The sequence below is a fragment of the Gossypium hirsutum genome, chromosome D06, assembly GCF_007990345.1.
Source record: "Gossypium hirsutum isolate 1008001.06 chromosome D06, Gossypium_hirsutum_v2.1, whole genome shotgun sequence".
Classification (NCBI taxonomy): domain Eukaryota; kingdom Viridiplantae; phylum Streptophyta; class Magnoliopsida; order Malvales; family Malvaceae; genus Gossypium; species Gossypium hirsutum.
Window position 1 is genome coordinate 57,175,757 of NC_053442.1, and position 17,113 is coordinate 57,192,869.

The window sequence follows — 17,113 nt, forward strand, 5'->3', positions numbered from 1 at the left end:
ATAAAGAGTTACTACAAAAATTCTTTGTAGAAATTGAGTTTCTTGTTATACATTGCTCAGTGCTTAGTGAATTATTTTTGTCAGTGCAAAACGCAAATAATCATTAGCTTAATTGTATCCTTAAGATTAATTTGCTTGAAACTATTTTGCACACTAAATATAGGTGATATAACATTAAAAATAGTGGCTTGATACACATCTTGGAGCCTTGTCCTATTTCTTCATTTTCTATTTGAGTGTTTGAGATTTTCCTCACCAGAGATTTGTACTAACAAAAAACCTATTGAACCAACTAAAAGATAGGTTGAACCGGCAATTGAACCAAGTTTTTTAATTTTTAATAATTTTTTTTTGGTTGGACCAGCAAACTTGTGGCTCGATTAGTTCGACTATCAGTCAAGTTTTAAAAACGTCGATTTTTTATTTTATTTTTAATTCATATTTTTTTAATTAATAACTCTTTTATTTATATAAACAAAGTAATAAACATGTAATTATATAATGAAAAATATTTTTTATATATATCATTATATTAAATATACTTTTTAATTAATAGCTCCTTTATTTACATATTAATAAATATGTAATTATATAATGAAAATCTTATATATACATATATATATCATTATGTTAAATTTATTTTATTTTTTAAAAACATCAACTAATTTTTTTGATATATTTTTCTTTATATATAATTTTTAGATGTTAAATATTTATTTCTTTTTCACTTACATTATGGGTATGGAAAATTCTAATATTATAAAATTAATTAATTATTTCAAATATCATTATTTTTAGTAAATATATTTTTTATATGTGAAATATTTATTTTTCTTCCATATCATGGGCGTGACAAATTTTAGTATTATATATATTTATACGGTGTGTTTGAAATAATTATTTGAAATATTTCACATATAAAAATAATAATATTTGAAATTATTATTTTTTATAATATTAGAATTTATCATACCCGCAATATAGGTGAAAATATAATGATCTTTGAAATAATTTACATATAAAATAATAATGATATTTGAAATAATTATTTGATTTTATAATATTAAAATTTAACATACCCACAATGTAGGTGGAAAGAATAAATATTTGACATATATAAATTATATATAAGGAAAAAATATAAAAAAAATTAGTTGATATTTTTAAAAAATAAAATATTTTTTACATAATGATAATGATAATATTCTTTTTTTCATTATATAACTACATATTTATTATTTTCCTCATATAAATAAAGGATATATTAATTAAAATATATAATTTACATAATGATATATACCATAAATATATATTTTCATTATATAATTACATATTTATTATTTTGTTTATATAAATAAAGTAGTTATTAATTAAAATTATGAATTAAAAATAAAATAAAATAACTTTATAACAACATGTTTATAAATTAAAAACATTAATTAAAAATTAAAATAAATATCAAGTATGCGCAAGAAGAATCAAACTTAGGCCACAAAGATAAACACACCAACATTTAACCATTCAATCAAGAAAGATAATATAAAATGCTTTTCAAAAAGCGCATCTCACAAGCCATGCTTTTATCTCATCAGTTACTCCAAAACGGTCTATTTTCTTAAATAATAAAATATTTTAACCTAAATCTCAAATTTCAGGTAATTTAATCTCTATAATTTTAAAATTCAAATTCTTTTATCAATTCCACTGGTATTATACAAATAAATATGGATTTTCATTCAATCGATTTTCATAAGTCGGTAACTTAAAAAACAGATCTGGACCCAAGTAGTTTTGGTCGATAATTTGGTATAGCTGAGAATTCAAATATATGGTAACCATTCATTAAAAGCAACCACAATATTCTTGACTTCTTCTAAAAACAAATCCTACAGTGCAGGAGCGCAAATATTTACAGGCAACACAGCATCATTTCTTTTCAAGGTTTTAGGCTTTCGTTGGATCTTTATAAATTTAAAACATACACATATATAGTTTATGGCCATTGAAAACCTCAGGTCCCCTTTATGCTGCCTCTGCAAACCCAACTCTAAGTTTACCAAAATCGAACACAGTGTGGTAGCGACCCATGAACACATCTCCCAAAATCCTGCATCAATCAATCCAAGTGTTTTAAGATTAATGATTTCGGCTGTTCAAGAATACAAGGCAAAGATAAAATACCAGAGTGGTCCACGAGGAGGAGGGACATCCAAAGCAGTAAAGCCACTGATGCATTGAGCTTCAGCACCTTCACCCACCTTCAGAATGTACTGGATTACATCACCCCAGAAAATTAATGTCAGCACAACGTGTTGTCAGTCGGACAATCTGATTTGAACCTGTACAACTGTTATCAAACTACTAATAGAAAATAATGATGGGGAGTACCTCTTCTGGTGTAAGCTCAAAAGCTTTGCCACCAATAGTGAAGGAAATGGTTGGCATGGAAGAAAGACTTCCACAGTCGACAGTAGATTCTCCCATTGGGTTTGGCACCCGATCACAAAGCTGCAAAAGTATCAAATGGAAGATCAGCATTTGAAAGAGTGCAATTGCGAAATTCTTGAACATCAGTCTATCACACGTCACCTGATTGGCATAGTCCAATATGCGGTCTTGAGTCTGATTCTCCATCAGTTGGTTCTGCATCCACACAACTGCCATCTCGCAAGCAGGGCACATAGCACTATGAAGAATTCCAGACGATTTGCCATTGCTCTCATCTACCACATTCTCAATGCCCATGCTATACAAACACATTCAAGCACCATTACTTTTTACGCTTCAATACATTCTATCTTCAGATAAAGTGGAAATAAAAAGACCATAAATTGGTGAAAACAAACACAAACATATTAAATGGAGCCTGACCTAACACCATGACTGCCATCAAAAGCGCACAATCCAATTTGGGAGCAGATTTTCATGGGTTCTGCCTGTTGGAAACAATAAGGAAAAGACTAGTCACTAGGTGGAAATAGTAGTGGAGGAACAATGTCACAACTGACGTTACAACAAATGAATGCAAACCACTTGTAACCTTACGTAATACAGTAAAATGAGCCTTCACCTGAGATACAAGTAAATCGATGATGGTTTGTCCATACTGTTGAACCACTGCCTTGCACTCCTGGCTAGCCACTCCAGAGGCTCCAATTGCTTGGTTTATCATGGTAATCACAGTCTACATCAAGAGAAAGAAACAATCAGGAATCGCAACAATAACCAGGATAACAACCAACATGAGAATGATCACAAAACCCAACAACGACGCATTACAACTTACCGTAGGACCTGCCAGCAGGGAAGTTCCAGAATCTGCAATTGCTGCACAACCACCAGCACAATATCCTGAATAGCATAAAACCAAGTCAGAAACACAAAGATCCATGCCAAAAACATGTTTTGTGCGATTGAAGATTCCAACTTTAAAATACACTAGGTATTGGAAGGAGCATACCAGTTGGTTTGTCACCAATAAGAACATCACCCATGTCAAACTATCAAAAAGAAAAATAAGAAAATTGTCGAAAGATTGGAGTGTATATATATAAAGAATTTATGTGGCACATAATAATTTAAGTTTGAAAGGTCAACCTGCCAATAGCCTTTTTGTGTTATAGGAACGTATGTGTGCTTGCCCTTGTAGTGGTTTGGATCAACCCCACCAAACACAATTTCACCACCCATTTCTTCTCCTACATTGCGATTAAGCCAAAATGAAAATTCCTGGTCTTTGATAAGACCTTGTTTGACCATGTTGTACCTGTAAGATAAACAATGGTGCAGAAGACACTTGTAAATATCCAGAAACATCTTATATAGAAATAGAAATTAAAATCAAAATGCAAACATACCACACTGGGACAGCATCCCCAACTGAAATCTCCTTAAACCCAAGTCCTAATATCCCATCAAATTTGGCCGCCATAAATGTAACACCTGGCTCCTTAGTAGCCTCTATAAATTCCTGATAATGTGAATAGGTCACTAGTTACCTAATTCAAACTTTCAAACTGCCAAATCAGACGCAATAGAAGATTAGCACCACTTACCTGATCTTTCACAACCAAGTTGCCGACTTTAACATTGTCATTACTAAAGAAACCAGAAATAGCTCCAGTACCGTATTGAATAGAAGCAGATTTCCCTGCATCAAATATGATAATACAACTTCTAGATTATTTTAGATTTTATCATCCATGAGATAAATAGCCACCGCAATGCAATTTACCAAGTTATAAGAAAACTACAGCAGAAAGAATTCATGACTTATAATTTTGTTAATAATAGGCCAGAGAAGTACGAATGAGGTTACAAGCCAGAGAAAACCATCTTTCTACTAAAGTTCGTCCTACCCCAACAACAGGGCATAGCTTGGAGGAGGCAGGGGCCTTGGCCCCACTTAGCTAAATGTGAAAATTAGTTTTTAGCACTTCCAAAAATTAGCATATTCAATTTAATCATTTTTAGCCTTTAATTAAACGAAAAAAATTGCATTTTTAATCCCTCTAAAAAAATTAAGAATTTAATTTAAGCTTTTAACACATCTCAACCTCCGAACAAAATCCCTGGCTTCGTCCCCACCAACAGAGACCAAAAACAGAAATAACCATACACTGGACATAATTATGATCAACCTATCACTACCTAATCCAAGAGTATTGCAGATAGCCATAATTATTTTTGAAATATCAAAATTTAACTTATTACTGGTCAAAAGAATAAAATCAAGAACTTAAAATTTGTTCTGATAACATTAATATCAGGAAGAAACAATTATGAGTAAAATAAAAAAGAGTATATGACATACCATTCTTCTTATAAGTACTTGACTCACTTGCCTTGTACTTGGAATGGAAGAAACATGCGACCTACACCACAATGTAACGTGAATCATGTTCCCTAAATCAAATTAGCTTTCACAATTATCAAGGAGTTTCAGTTCCTATGCATTCATTGTAAACATAAATGTAGGGGCTCACCGAGAAATAGCACTTAGTTGATGGTACCCACAGATTTGAGCTTCCTGTGTCAAATATCACAGTGAACTTTTGCGGTGGAGTTCCTATACCAATCTCACCATAGTACTGAGCATCCATGTAGTTCTTCAGTGCAACAATATCAGTTTCCTCAGAGTCTCCTAGATCATTACGGAAGCGATACTTTCTAGCAATAGATGCTCTGAGAGCCTCTCTATCCTTTGAGTCAAGCTGCGCAGCAAGCCGGTTGTTTGGATCCAATTTCATCTTTTTCAGCCCAATTCTAACCAGCCCATCATTGGATGCAAGTACTACAGAACACAACAGGGACGAGATGAACAGCGACAGCACAACCCCTTTGACGGTGGTTCCCATATTAACCTACAAACCCTCGTTCACCACTGCATTGTTAGAATAACATGTAAGAGAAGAAAGATACATGCTTGTAAGCATGCATGCATGCATGAAGGACTGCTAATATCAACACCATCCACCATAATTTTGAACTTGACAAGTTATAAATTCCTAAAAAAATCTAATAATTTTTTTAAAACACCTCAGCCATATGTTTGAATTGAACTAAAACAAGGAAAAAAGAATAGGAAAATACGAGAACCTGTTTCATTAACATTGAGTTGAATATCCTTACCTTTCCCTATTACTCAGATTTTGTTTTCCCCAGTTCGGGAAAAAGCGGAAGAAAGTAAACTACTTTTCTTGATCGGGATAATTTTTTATACAAATTATTTTATAAATATATAACTTAAAATTATCACTATAATCAATCATTTCCTTTCCATAGTTTAATTAAATGGTTATTATAAAAATTCCTTTACTTTCTTTCCTTTCCTTTTACTAAATTTAAGGATGCAAACAAAAAACATATATCATTTTCTTTTCTTAATCTTCATTTCTTTTCGTTACAATTTTTTTTGTTTTTCCTTTACATTATTTACCCAAACATAGTATAAATATCTTCTAGTTTGTCTACTTTTCAATTTTAAAGTGCTATAGCCAGGAGGCAGGCAAGCAGGACTTTGGCCCCTAAAATGATAAATTTGTATTTAAAATTACATCTTAGCCTAAAAAATTAAGATTCAATTTTGATCCAATATAAAATTTCTGTTTGCCCACCGCCATATTTAGTAAGAAATAAGAGAAAACAGAGGTCAAAAGCGATGTAATTCTCCACGCGTCATATCTAGGTCAAATTAAGTCCACATTTCCAGTCAAGTAATGACTTTATCAAAATATTTCGCCTCAAGAGTAAAAAGAACTCTTATTTACAAGCTAAAACAGCTAGAAATAAAAAGAAAAACAAGTCTTAATTCAATAATGTAAAGGAAGAAGCAGTTCACTGCTAACAAGCTAAAAAACGATTAATTAAAAAAGAAAAAAAATAAAAGTTCTCATTGTAGAAACAACAATAAGGCAGGAAAAACAAAAAACAAAACTTATGATTGAAGCTTCAAGTTCCTCACAAAATCAACAACATAATCCGATGAACAAAAAATAATAACATCATAAAAGTAAAGTAAATCCAAAGCATAACAAAACTTAAAATGTGAAAAGGGAGGATGGAATATAATGGAACAATGCTCACCGAAATATTGTGACCGCTTAAGGCGAAAGCAACGAAGGAAAGGAAAGTTTGGTGAGGGGAGAAACGAGGCAGAAAGAGAGAATATATATATGTGGGGGGGGGGGGAGAGGGACGTCAAAACTACCCGTCAAACAAGTGGGGCCCTTAATAATCTAAAAACGATAAAACCAGGTATTTTTTAAAGATGGATGATTCTTTTTTTTGATTGAATCTGAACCCTTGATTGTTTCATCAAAGACTGACAGTCATGCGGTTAGATTACATATGAGATAAATTGGAGGCTCACGATTTTCTTATTCTCTCAAACCCTTTCCTTTAGGGAAAAGCATAAGTTGACGACGACACAATCCATTACAAAAAATTAATAAGGTAAACTACAAAAATAGTATATTTGCTTGCCTCAAATTATATTTTTGTCATTTATGTTTTAAATATTACATTTTAGTCACTTACGTTTTTTTTTGTTACGAAATAGTCATTCTAATGTTAAGCTGCATTACTTCTCTAACGGCGGTCCTATGTGACAGTCTAAATGGGTTTTAAATATCAATTTGGATGTCCTACGTAATAGTCCAAATTAAATTTATTTAATTAAAAGCCTATTTTCATCTCAACAACTGAATATTCAGGTTAGCATTTAAAATCCATTTGGACTGTCACGTAGAACCGCTGTTAGGGAGGTAATGGAACTTAACGGTAGAGTGACCACATATTTAAAAAGTTGCGGCATATAATCAAAAATTAATTTTAGGACCGAAAATATAAATTTCAAAAAATGGAGAAAAATAAAAAAAATTATCAACTCAAGTTGCAACTTATTGATTGGGTGTTTATCCTCTTCAAGAATAACTTAGGTTCGAATCTTCATTATAAAAAATAACAATAATAATAATAAAATTATAATAAATGAATTAAATCAATCAAAAACATCATTTTATACCATTTCACCTTATTTAAATTAATTAGATTTGAATTATAATTTAATTAAAAAAAACATATTATCTTAATTAAAATTGGCAATTGTTAATTAATAAATTCCACTTATTTTAGTAAGGTAATGGCATTTAATAGTTGATTGGTGTCACGCAAAACCAACCCAAGCACCCAAAGTCTTGTTATAATAAATTCCATAGCTTAGGTTGTGTATTTTGTTATTGGATACCTTGGTGACTCGCTCACGCCACACTTACCCCATTACACATCACGTTTGTTGTATGATTGTAACTTTGCCTTTTGCTTGCCTTACCCTACTTTCTTCTTCACAACTTGTGTATTTCTTGCTTGTATTTGTATCAATAAGAACGTGGGAATGGATATCGATATGATATTGGACCGTGAAAAGTTTGATGCTTTTTTTTATCTCAAAATCTTATAAGTGAATAAAACAGTATTAGGAGAATTCTATTTCAGATTTATAGGTTTGGTCCAAAAATTAAAAAAATAATAAATAAATTGTGGGAAGTATAAAACAAAATTTAACAAACTCATGTATAATCAAAGGAGATTGGTAACGAAGAAAACAAGAAAGGCGAGGAAAGCATGGTGACGAGGGTAACAGTAATATAAATTACTTAAAAGCTATAATGACTTTTTTGCCCTTAAATTTTATTTGGATAATAATTAATTTCTTAAAATTAAAAAATATTTTAATTATTTTTATACCTAATTAAAAGAGAAGACAAGATTGTTGGCATTGGCAACAAGAAAAAGAAAAATGAACGAATCCAACACTCAATAATAATGGCCGGCATTGAGTCATGATTGTAAAGAGGGGCAATCAATTTCACCTTTGGTTGTGTGTGAAATTTAGACATAAAACGTTGATATCAACTTTAATACCTCAAAGCCAATTTCTTGGGGATAGAATTATAGCCTAACTAGTTGTTTACCCATGCTATGAATACTTTTTTTCTATAAACTTTATGAATGATATGAGAAATAATTTTTAAACATATGATTTCACCCAAAATAAATTGTTAAAACTAATAAATGATATTATTGGATGAAATGTAAAATAAATCATGTAATTGAAAAATAATTAATATTTGTTCATTATTTAGGATATATAAAAAATTGTTTTTAAATTTTTTTTATTTTGATAATTATTTTTTAATAGGTAAAAAGATAGTTTTGAAAATTCAAATGAAATTGATTATGTATATTTTTAATTTTAAGATAATTTGTATATATTTTTTAATTTTAAATTAATATTTTTAGTTTATTAGAAATATATAAAGATTAATTAAGTAGATAATATTTTCAAACGTTAAAATTTGAAAATGTTAAAATGTTAGATGTTATATTTCTTTTTTTGTAATTTTTTAATTTTAAATGAATAAATAATTTTTTAAATATGTTTTCAATTTTTAAAATATATTTTTAAGTAATAAAAGTTCCTTTAATTGTTATAAATATTTTATTATTATAAAAGTGGATGCCGGTTAGAATAAGAAGTTTGATATAATTTAGACTTTAATATCTATTAGGAATAGAATTTTATTTCATTTATAAATATAGACTTTGGACAAACATTATAAATATCCCTATTGATAATGTAATACCCCTCGCTTGACTTGATCATCGGGTCCGACATGCAGAATGCTACATTCGTTACCGGAGCAGCTACAAATGGTTTTTGGAACATTCATCCAATTATATATGCTAATAAGCCAATTATATATGCTAATAAGTATCATTCACATTCAAAATATGTAATACAATCATTTTCAGGTCCGACACGAGCTTACAACAGCTCTTTTGTTAACTCAAGCATGAATGAGGATCAAATTGTGAAGTTTCCAAAGTTTCAAGTCGATGTTGCGACATCATGTCCTCCAAGTCATAACATCGTCAAATAGTGAGTCACGTCGCGACTTCAAACATCTCGACATCATGATGTCACTTATTATTGGCCCACGTTGCAACGTAGGAGTTTTGAGGTCGTGACGTTGCCCCCATTTTGGCAACTTAACACTTTGGTACCTATTCAATTGCTTCCACAACAACCTTAAATGATTTTTAAGCAACCTTTAAAAATTATAATGCTATAAAACCGTGTCAACCAAACCAATTCAAACATGAGATCAACCAAATCAGCCATTCAACATCAAACAATTCAACTATCTAAACTTTTGGCATATGCAATTTCATATCAACTATACATTTTCAAAACATACCATTTACCTATTCAATCATGTTTCATCTACAATTTTAGAAGTAAAGCAATCTAATGGACTTGGCTTGAATTAGCCATACATAAACTAAACTATGTACCATATTTAACATTCAACTTACCCTTCCAATTCATCAACCAAACTAGTTATTTCAAATAGTCCAATTTCAAACCTTAAAATGTCAAACCATTCAAGAGCATGATTATCAATTTCATAGTCAAACCATTCATGACCAAATATGCATTTATAAGTTATATGCTACGCCAAACATTCAAACTTAATCATCACCACATTTACCAATTAGCTAACAACTCCAAAATGTCAAAGTACACACTAAAGAGCCCTTATATACATGCCACAACCTTAAACCAAAATAAACATATTACTACCAATTAGGTGATACTGTGAGCTTCGAGATGATTTGGCTTGACAAGTTTCGCAAGGTGATGATCTACAAGGGAGAGAAAACAACTAAAGTAAGCATTAAGAATGCTTAGTAAGTTTAAATGAAAGATATTATACTTACCTTAATATTATGCAAGTATAAATGCAGCCTTAGTTTGGCATATTGTCAGCTAGAACATGGCACTCAAACATTAACAAGATGAGCTTAAACAATGTACAAGATCATCATATGTTACATGTTACTTAAGTATACCAATTTATATGACTTCATTATACTTATTACAATGGCATATTCAACTAGCAAATCATAAATATATATCAAGCATACATGAATCAAGATAATCAACTTTCTCCTCTATCAATTATATTAATGCATCAATTATAACCAATTTCATTCAATGACAATTCAATTTTATTACCAAATGCATTTCATCCTCTTTTCAAGTTTCCAAGTTCATTTATATTGTTTTGCTCGATAAACTCTAGTAAAACGGACTCATATGCATGGGTAAACTACACCACACTAGTTCCTATGGAATTGTAAAGTTGATTGAACATAGAAGTATGCTAGAGAAACTTAATAATTAAACAAGTATGACTTCATGATTTATTCATTATAAGTTAGTAAATAGTCAAATTTCCATGGTTTTCTTCCGTAGCATCATTGACATTGTTTTAATAATTTTAAGTTAAAGAAGGCAATTGATCTAACTCATTCATTTCATAGTAATTAAAACTTGTGAATTGTTGCTTATTATTCTATGTTTACCTGTCCATTAGTTTTTGAATTTACTTAGGTTAATTAGTCAACTAAAGTCACACTTAATTATTTTTAATCAACAATTTGTCAAGTGATAAATTTCACAATATTTGCCTATACAGTCCCTATGGAGACGATATTTATTTGTTTATTATTTTATTAGTTGTTGACGACTGTATACACTTACACATTTCGAACATTACGACAATGACAACATCCATTTCCACTATCAAATAAAAAATGGTTTAATTATCATTTTGATCCTTTTGCAATTTAAAATCTAATGATGAGACTTTTACAATTTATTCATTGTACCTTAATTAACTATAAATTCAACAAAATTATCAGACCAAAGTTTAATATATTTCTATATTAACCTCGTAATATTAAATATTAAAATTTACGGACTTGAAATACGAAAATAGAATTTTTAAACCACTATTTCTAATACCACTGAAAATAGGGCTATTACATATCGAGCCTTACAAGATTGTTGAAAAGGTTGGACCAGCTACTTATCGTCTAGCTTTACAATCGGAATTACAAAATATCCACAATATATTCCACACATTTATGCTTCGATGATATCGATCCTATCCATCTCATGTTATACTAGTAGAGATAATCGAAGTTCAGTCTGATTTGTCCTTTGAAGAATAACCAATGGAGATTTTAACTTGAGAAGTAAAAGAGCTAAGAAATAAGCACATGCCACTAGTAAAAGTCCTATGGAAAAGTCATAGCACAGAAGAAGCGACTTGGGGACCGAAAGAAACAATGAGATCCTAGTATCCTTGACTATTTTCAAGTAAATTTTGGGGATAAAATTTCTTAAAGGGGGGAATTGCAATGACTCGATTTCCAATAGTGTCAGAAAATGCAATTTCAGGACTCTGTTTCTATAAATCGAGTCCATAAATATTAAATAAGGATATTTACAGAGTTATTATTTAGATGAATTAAATTTTGGATAGTTAATTTAGTCGAAATTGTGTTTAATTGAGGCCTAGGGATGAAATTGTAAATCTAATCGCTATGGATTTTAAATTAGTAAATGGCTTGGAGACTTAAATTGCAATTAACCAAAGGTCCAAAATAGCAATTAAACTATACTAAAATAAGTTTAGTGGATGGTATGATGACATTTGATTTAAATAAGTAAATTAATATTAATTATAATCAACATATGATTTAATTAAAGTTGATTAAGTTTAATCCAACTATAAAAGTTGATTTTCTGTGGAATGAGAGATAAAATCATCTCCTCCAACCGGTTGCTAGAAAAAAATAAGTGTAACACCCCGAAATTTAGGGGGTTAGATGTTATTGTATTAATCTAAAATGAAACTTAATTAGGAGGTCTAAATTGAAAATAGTGTGTTTTAATTGAGTTAGGACCTAATTGGAAAAAGGGTAAAAGTGAATTAAAATATTAATAGTGAGTCTTGACTATGAGTATTAATTATCATATATAAACTAAAATAAGAGAGTATTAAAAACTATAGGTTAAATAAGTTAAAGAAAAGTTAGGTAAATATGTAAAGTAATAAAAAAATGTAAGTGGAAGAAGAAATGAATATATATAATTAATTGAATAAGACGAATAAGAAGTAAATCTTAGGCTTGATGGTTAAGTAATTTGTATATTCTTTTGAAGTCTTAGATTCAAATCTCACTCCTTCCATTTATTTTCCTTTTATTTTGAAAATTCAGCAAGCCTCTAAAAAGAAGCAATAGGTATAACTAAGCAATGTGATATAATTGCTTATGAATGATTGTTTAAATCTGTGAATGGTTATATATATTTACTAATGCTATTCATGTCGAATAAATGTTTCACATGCTTTATAATGATTGATTTATTAATTGCCCATGTTTTTGCAATGAGATAGAATGTTGAATGAATTATTGAATGAACGAATTGAAAAGATCTAATTATATTGCATATGCATGGAGGAAGGATATGAAAGCTGGAAGAATGGTAGTTCATATTAACTGCATAAGTGAATGTTCGTTGTGAATTCATAGCCAAGCAGATTCCAACTGCGGCGGTCTTATTGTGTACTCACAGAACGACAGATTCAAACTGTAATTTTATTTTACTGGGCGGCCACGATCCCTCTAACAGTTTTTATCTACGAGTAGTTGTGGATCCTTAGCCAAATGGCAGCTTTTATCTTCACCCAATGAATGTAATGGTATTAAGTCCAAGAAATGTAGTGGTTTTAAGTCCACTAAATGGAACGAAAAGGTAGATGAAGTTCTGGGGAACTCCCTATTTGGAGCGTTAGTGGTTGGGTGTAGGATTAATGAATGCTAAACGAAACATCAAAACGAATGTTGCATGACATATTATGCATACTCATTGAAAAGTACATGATGAAACGACTAAAGTAATAAAGGTGCATATATCTAATGTGAATGATATTATGACTCTATAGTTGATTTGTTCAATTAACTTCGACTAACTATTAATGTTCTGCTTGTCTAAAGTGACAAAATTGAATTGTCTTATTGATTTGATTATTATGATTAGCATGCAAATTCGAATATTGATTTGATTTATTGTAAAGATATTCCCACTGAGCTTCCATAGCTCACTCCCCTAATTTCCATCTTTCTAGATAATCCTTTCGACTAGGACACAAACACGACATTCGGAGGGTCTCGACTTTTGTTCCATCTTTATTTTCGTTAATTTTATTCTTTTTAATTCCTTAGGAGATCAAGTTATTCTCTATTTTCTTTCATTATGAATCGTGGTTTGGGATTCGGTTTTAATTTCATTATTAGGTGCATCTCATTTAGATTATTATTTGTTAATATTTTATTAAACTGAATTATTTTTGTCGAAACTCTTTTTTTATTTTGAAAAAAAAAACAAAAATTGAGTTGACTTACTTTAAAAAGCGAAAATTGGAGTCGTCACCAATCCTTTTTGATGAGGTGTGATCGGGTCACCTTAGAAAATGGTTATTTTTAATAAATGATTTGATTTTATCAAAACAACGATTTTGGTCTACGAAATTTACAAAACGGGTTCAGGAGTCAATTACGTACGAGGAAGGATTAGCACCCTCGTAATGCCCAAAATTGGTACCTAATTGATTACTTAATATCTTGGTGTCAAAAATTAAAAACTCGAAAAGAATTTAAAAATACGATCCCTCTTTATATTGTGTTATTTTAAAATTATTCAAATAAATCGAAATGGAAAATGCCTCCTTATCTCGAAGTAACAAGATGTCACATCCAGTAAGTTAGGACACGGCACCTCGTATTTCTAATAGTAAGGTTGCCTTTTATTTTTTATTTAAATCTCATTTATTTCAATTTTAAAAGGATATTCGGTTATTTAAGTTTAACGCGAGAAAAATCGAAACCCAGTAAGTTAGGGCACGACTTCTCGAATTTCCAAATACAAAATATTACCTTTATTATTTTTTAAAAAATCCTCGTCTCGAGAAAACAACGTGCCATATCCAATGCGTTAGGACACAACATATTGAATTCCCGATAATGAGCTTTTTATTTATGTTTTTTTTATTAAAGAGTATTTTCGATTATTTAGATTCAACGAAGAAAATTGGAACCCAATACGTTAGGGCTCAATCCTCTCGAATCTAAACATGAAATTTTTCTTATTTGAAAGTCGAAACTTATGCGTTGAGATAAATTAATCTGACTTGAAATAGTAGAAATGAAAACACGAGGTTAATATGCGTTCAAAGCAATATTGAATGCAATAGTATAAAAATAATACGAGCAACAATAATAAGAATGAATGAATAAAAATGGGACAAATTCATAACATGCAAAATAACAAGCATAAGCAAATAAAATCAAAGCATTCTTTTAAAATAGTAACGAAAATAAAATAAATAAATAAATAAAAATTATAAAAAATGTAAAAAGATATATATATATATATATATGTATGTGTGCATAAAATTATGAAAATATGAAAAAATCTATGTACGTAAAAATATATGTAAGTATGTAAGTATTTATATATGTGTATAAAGTTATGAAATAAAAAATATATAAAGGTAGGTATATATGTAAAAATTAAAAAAACGTATGTAGATACATATATATATTATGTGCATGTATGCATTGGAAAATATATAAAAATATATGTACACATGAATTATAAACTATAGAAAATATATAAGAAAAATATAGATTTTAAATATAAAGAATATGTACAAGTATGTGTATATATATTTATGAAAATAAAAAAAAGGATACATGTAAGTATGTCTATATATATATATATATAAATTTAAAATGCGCATATAAATTCAAACATGTATATAAATTATAAAATATATAAGAAAAAATATAAGCGTGTATATGTATGTAAATATTAAATATGTATATATGTGTGTCTATATATATAGAAGCAATTATATAATAATAATAATAATAATTTGTCAGTTTTAATAATAAAATAACCAAAATAACAAAAAAAAGGCCAAATTGAATTTTAAAACAAAATTCGGGGTCAAATCTGAAAATAAATAAAAAAGGAGGACACAATTATAAATAGCCTCAAAAGCAGAAGGACTAGGAGTGCAAATAACCCCTTTTATCTAGAAACACGCAGATCCTAGGCGGTTTGGGTCGGGTCGGTCCGATCTAGGTCAAAACGACGCCATTTTGAGCATTTTGGAACTGGGTCAAAACGACGCCGTTTTAGCTCCCTATATAAGTTTAAAAAGTTTCAAAAAGAATCATTTTACTCTTCCCTCTAAAAAAATCAGAAAAATTCTCTCAAATTTCCTCTCCCCCATTCAGCCACCGGCCCAGAATCCCGCCAACGGCCACCGCGTCGGCCGCTGGTCACCGGCGCGGGAGCCACTGTGCACGGCGGCAGAGAATCCAAAAAATTTCTTTTTTTCCTCCGATGCAGATCCTCGGTCTCCCACACTTCGACGATGGCGACAAAGGTAAAAAGGCCTCTCCCTTTTTTATTTTTATATTTATTTCGAAAAAAATAAAAAAAAATAGAAGAACAGAATAGAAATAGAGTAGAGTTTCTCAATGTAACCTTTGAATTTGTTTTTTTTGTTGTTTTTATTTCTCAATCCTTTTTTGAATAACAAGATCAAGAAAAAAAATCCCCCATTACAGATTTTTTGATGGCTTTTTATAGCCAAATAAAAGGAAAATAACATTAAAAAAAATCTACTTTCCTATTATGTTTTCATTATTTGTTGTCATTGTTGCTGATATTTCGTTTTTTGCTGCTTGTTTCTTTTTTTTTGTGTTGTTTGCAGATCAATCAGTGGAGACTCCTGCGGCGGCGGCGACGCAGGTGTGTGTGAGGAGCGTGAGGCGGCCATGCGGCACACCCTAGGATTCCTTCTTTTCTGTTTCACTGAACTTTGTTCGGCTAGGGTTTGATCTGGGTTAGGACTTTGGGCTTGCTGTTTTGTTTTGGGTTTTACTTATTGCTACTGGGCCGAGCAAAAAATTGGTTATTACAATTTTATTTAAAAAAAATATTTATGTTTTAAATCCATTGCCATCTTTAATAATTTAAACTAGGATATAAATTGTAAATCACCTAAATAAACTTGTGTTTTAAATGAAAATTGATTTTGGTAAAGACCGAGCGACTTCGGTGGTTAATGTAATCTCCCAAATTTGGGTCTATCGTCCAAGCCGGGTTGGGGAGGTTACAATAAGAACCTTGACGTCATTCTTAAGTTTTGAAGCTTTTGGTCCTTAAATTCAAGTAAGTCTTAGCCATTTTTCTTTGATTTTTATAGATTTTTTATATTGGAAGATTGATTAAGCTAACCCAAGGATCAATTTGATCAATTGGTGAAGTTTTGATGAGATGTCATTGTTGAGGATTAAATGATTTAGGTGTTAAATTGATAAAATTTAAGCTTAGTTTAAGAAAAGAACTTAATTGTAAATTTTAATTGTTAGCTTTGTACATTAGGGACCAAATTCAATAAAATATAAAAATATTATGAAATTTTGGTAAGAATAGAAAGTAGAAGGTACGTAATGAATATATGTGAAATCGAATTTTAATCCAAAGGTCTAAATCGAAAGTTTTTCTTGTCTCGGGTTTAGGGACTAAATTGAATAAATTGTAAAATATATTTGACTTTTAATTGATTGTGATTTGAGCTGGATTTGATATTGTGTATTGTTGGATTCTTATTCGTAG

At 30.1% G+C, this 17,113-nt stretch overlaps 1 protein-coding gene across 2 annotated transcripts; it reads right to left on the reverse strand.

Annotated features, from left to right (window-relative positions):
* Nucleotides 1–1,809: 1,809 nt before the first annotated feature.
* LOC107962007 (aspartic proteinase) lies at nucleotides 1,810–6,711 on the reverse strand. 2 transcript variants are annotated; one of them, XM_016898215.2, is made up of 14 exons: nucleotides 6,586–6,711; nucleotides 4,986–5,363; nucleotides 4,814–4,874; nucleotides 4,056–4,150; nucleotides 3,858–3,970; nucleotides 3,598–3,766; nucleotides 3,461–3,500; nucleotides 3,287–3,351; nucleotides 3,071–3,184; nucleotides 2,872–2,936; nucleotides 2,590–2,746; nucleotides 2,389–2,508; nucleotides 2,182–2,270; nucleotides 1,810–2,107 (listed from the first exon to the last, which is right to left on the reverse strand). In XM_016898215.2, the coding sequence occupies exons 2-14, from the start codon at nucleotides 5,355–5,357 to the stop codon at nucleotides 2,023–2,025; spliced, it is 1,545 nt and encodes a 514-aa protein (XP_016753704.2). In that variant the 5' UTR covers nucleotides 5,358–5,363; nucleotides 6,586–6,711; the 3' UTR covers nucleotides 1,810–2,022. The 2 variants fall into 2 exon arrangements, with proteins under 2 accessions (XP_016753704.2, XP_016753705.2); XM_016898216.2 differs by having other exon boundaries at nucleotides 4,986–5,383; nucleotides 6,586–6,705.
* Between the last annotated feature and the right edge of the window lie 10,402 nt (nucleotides 6,712–17,113).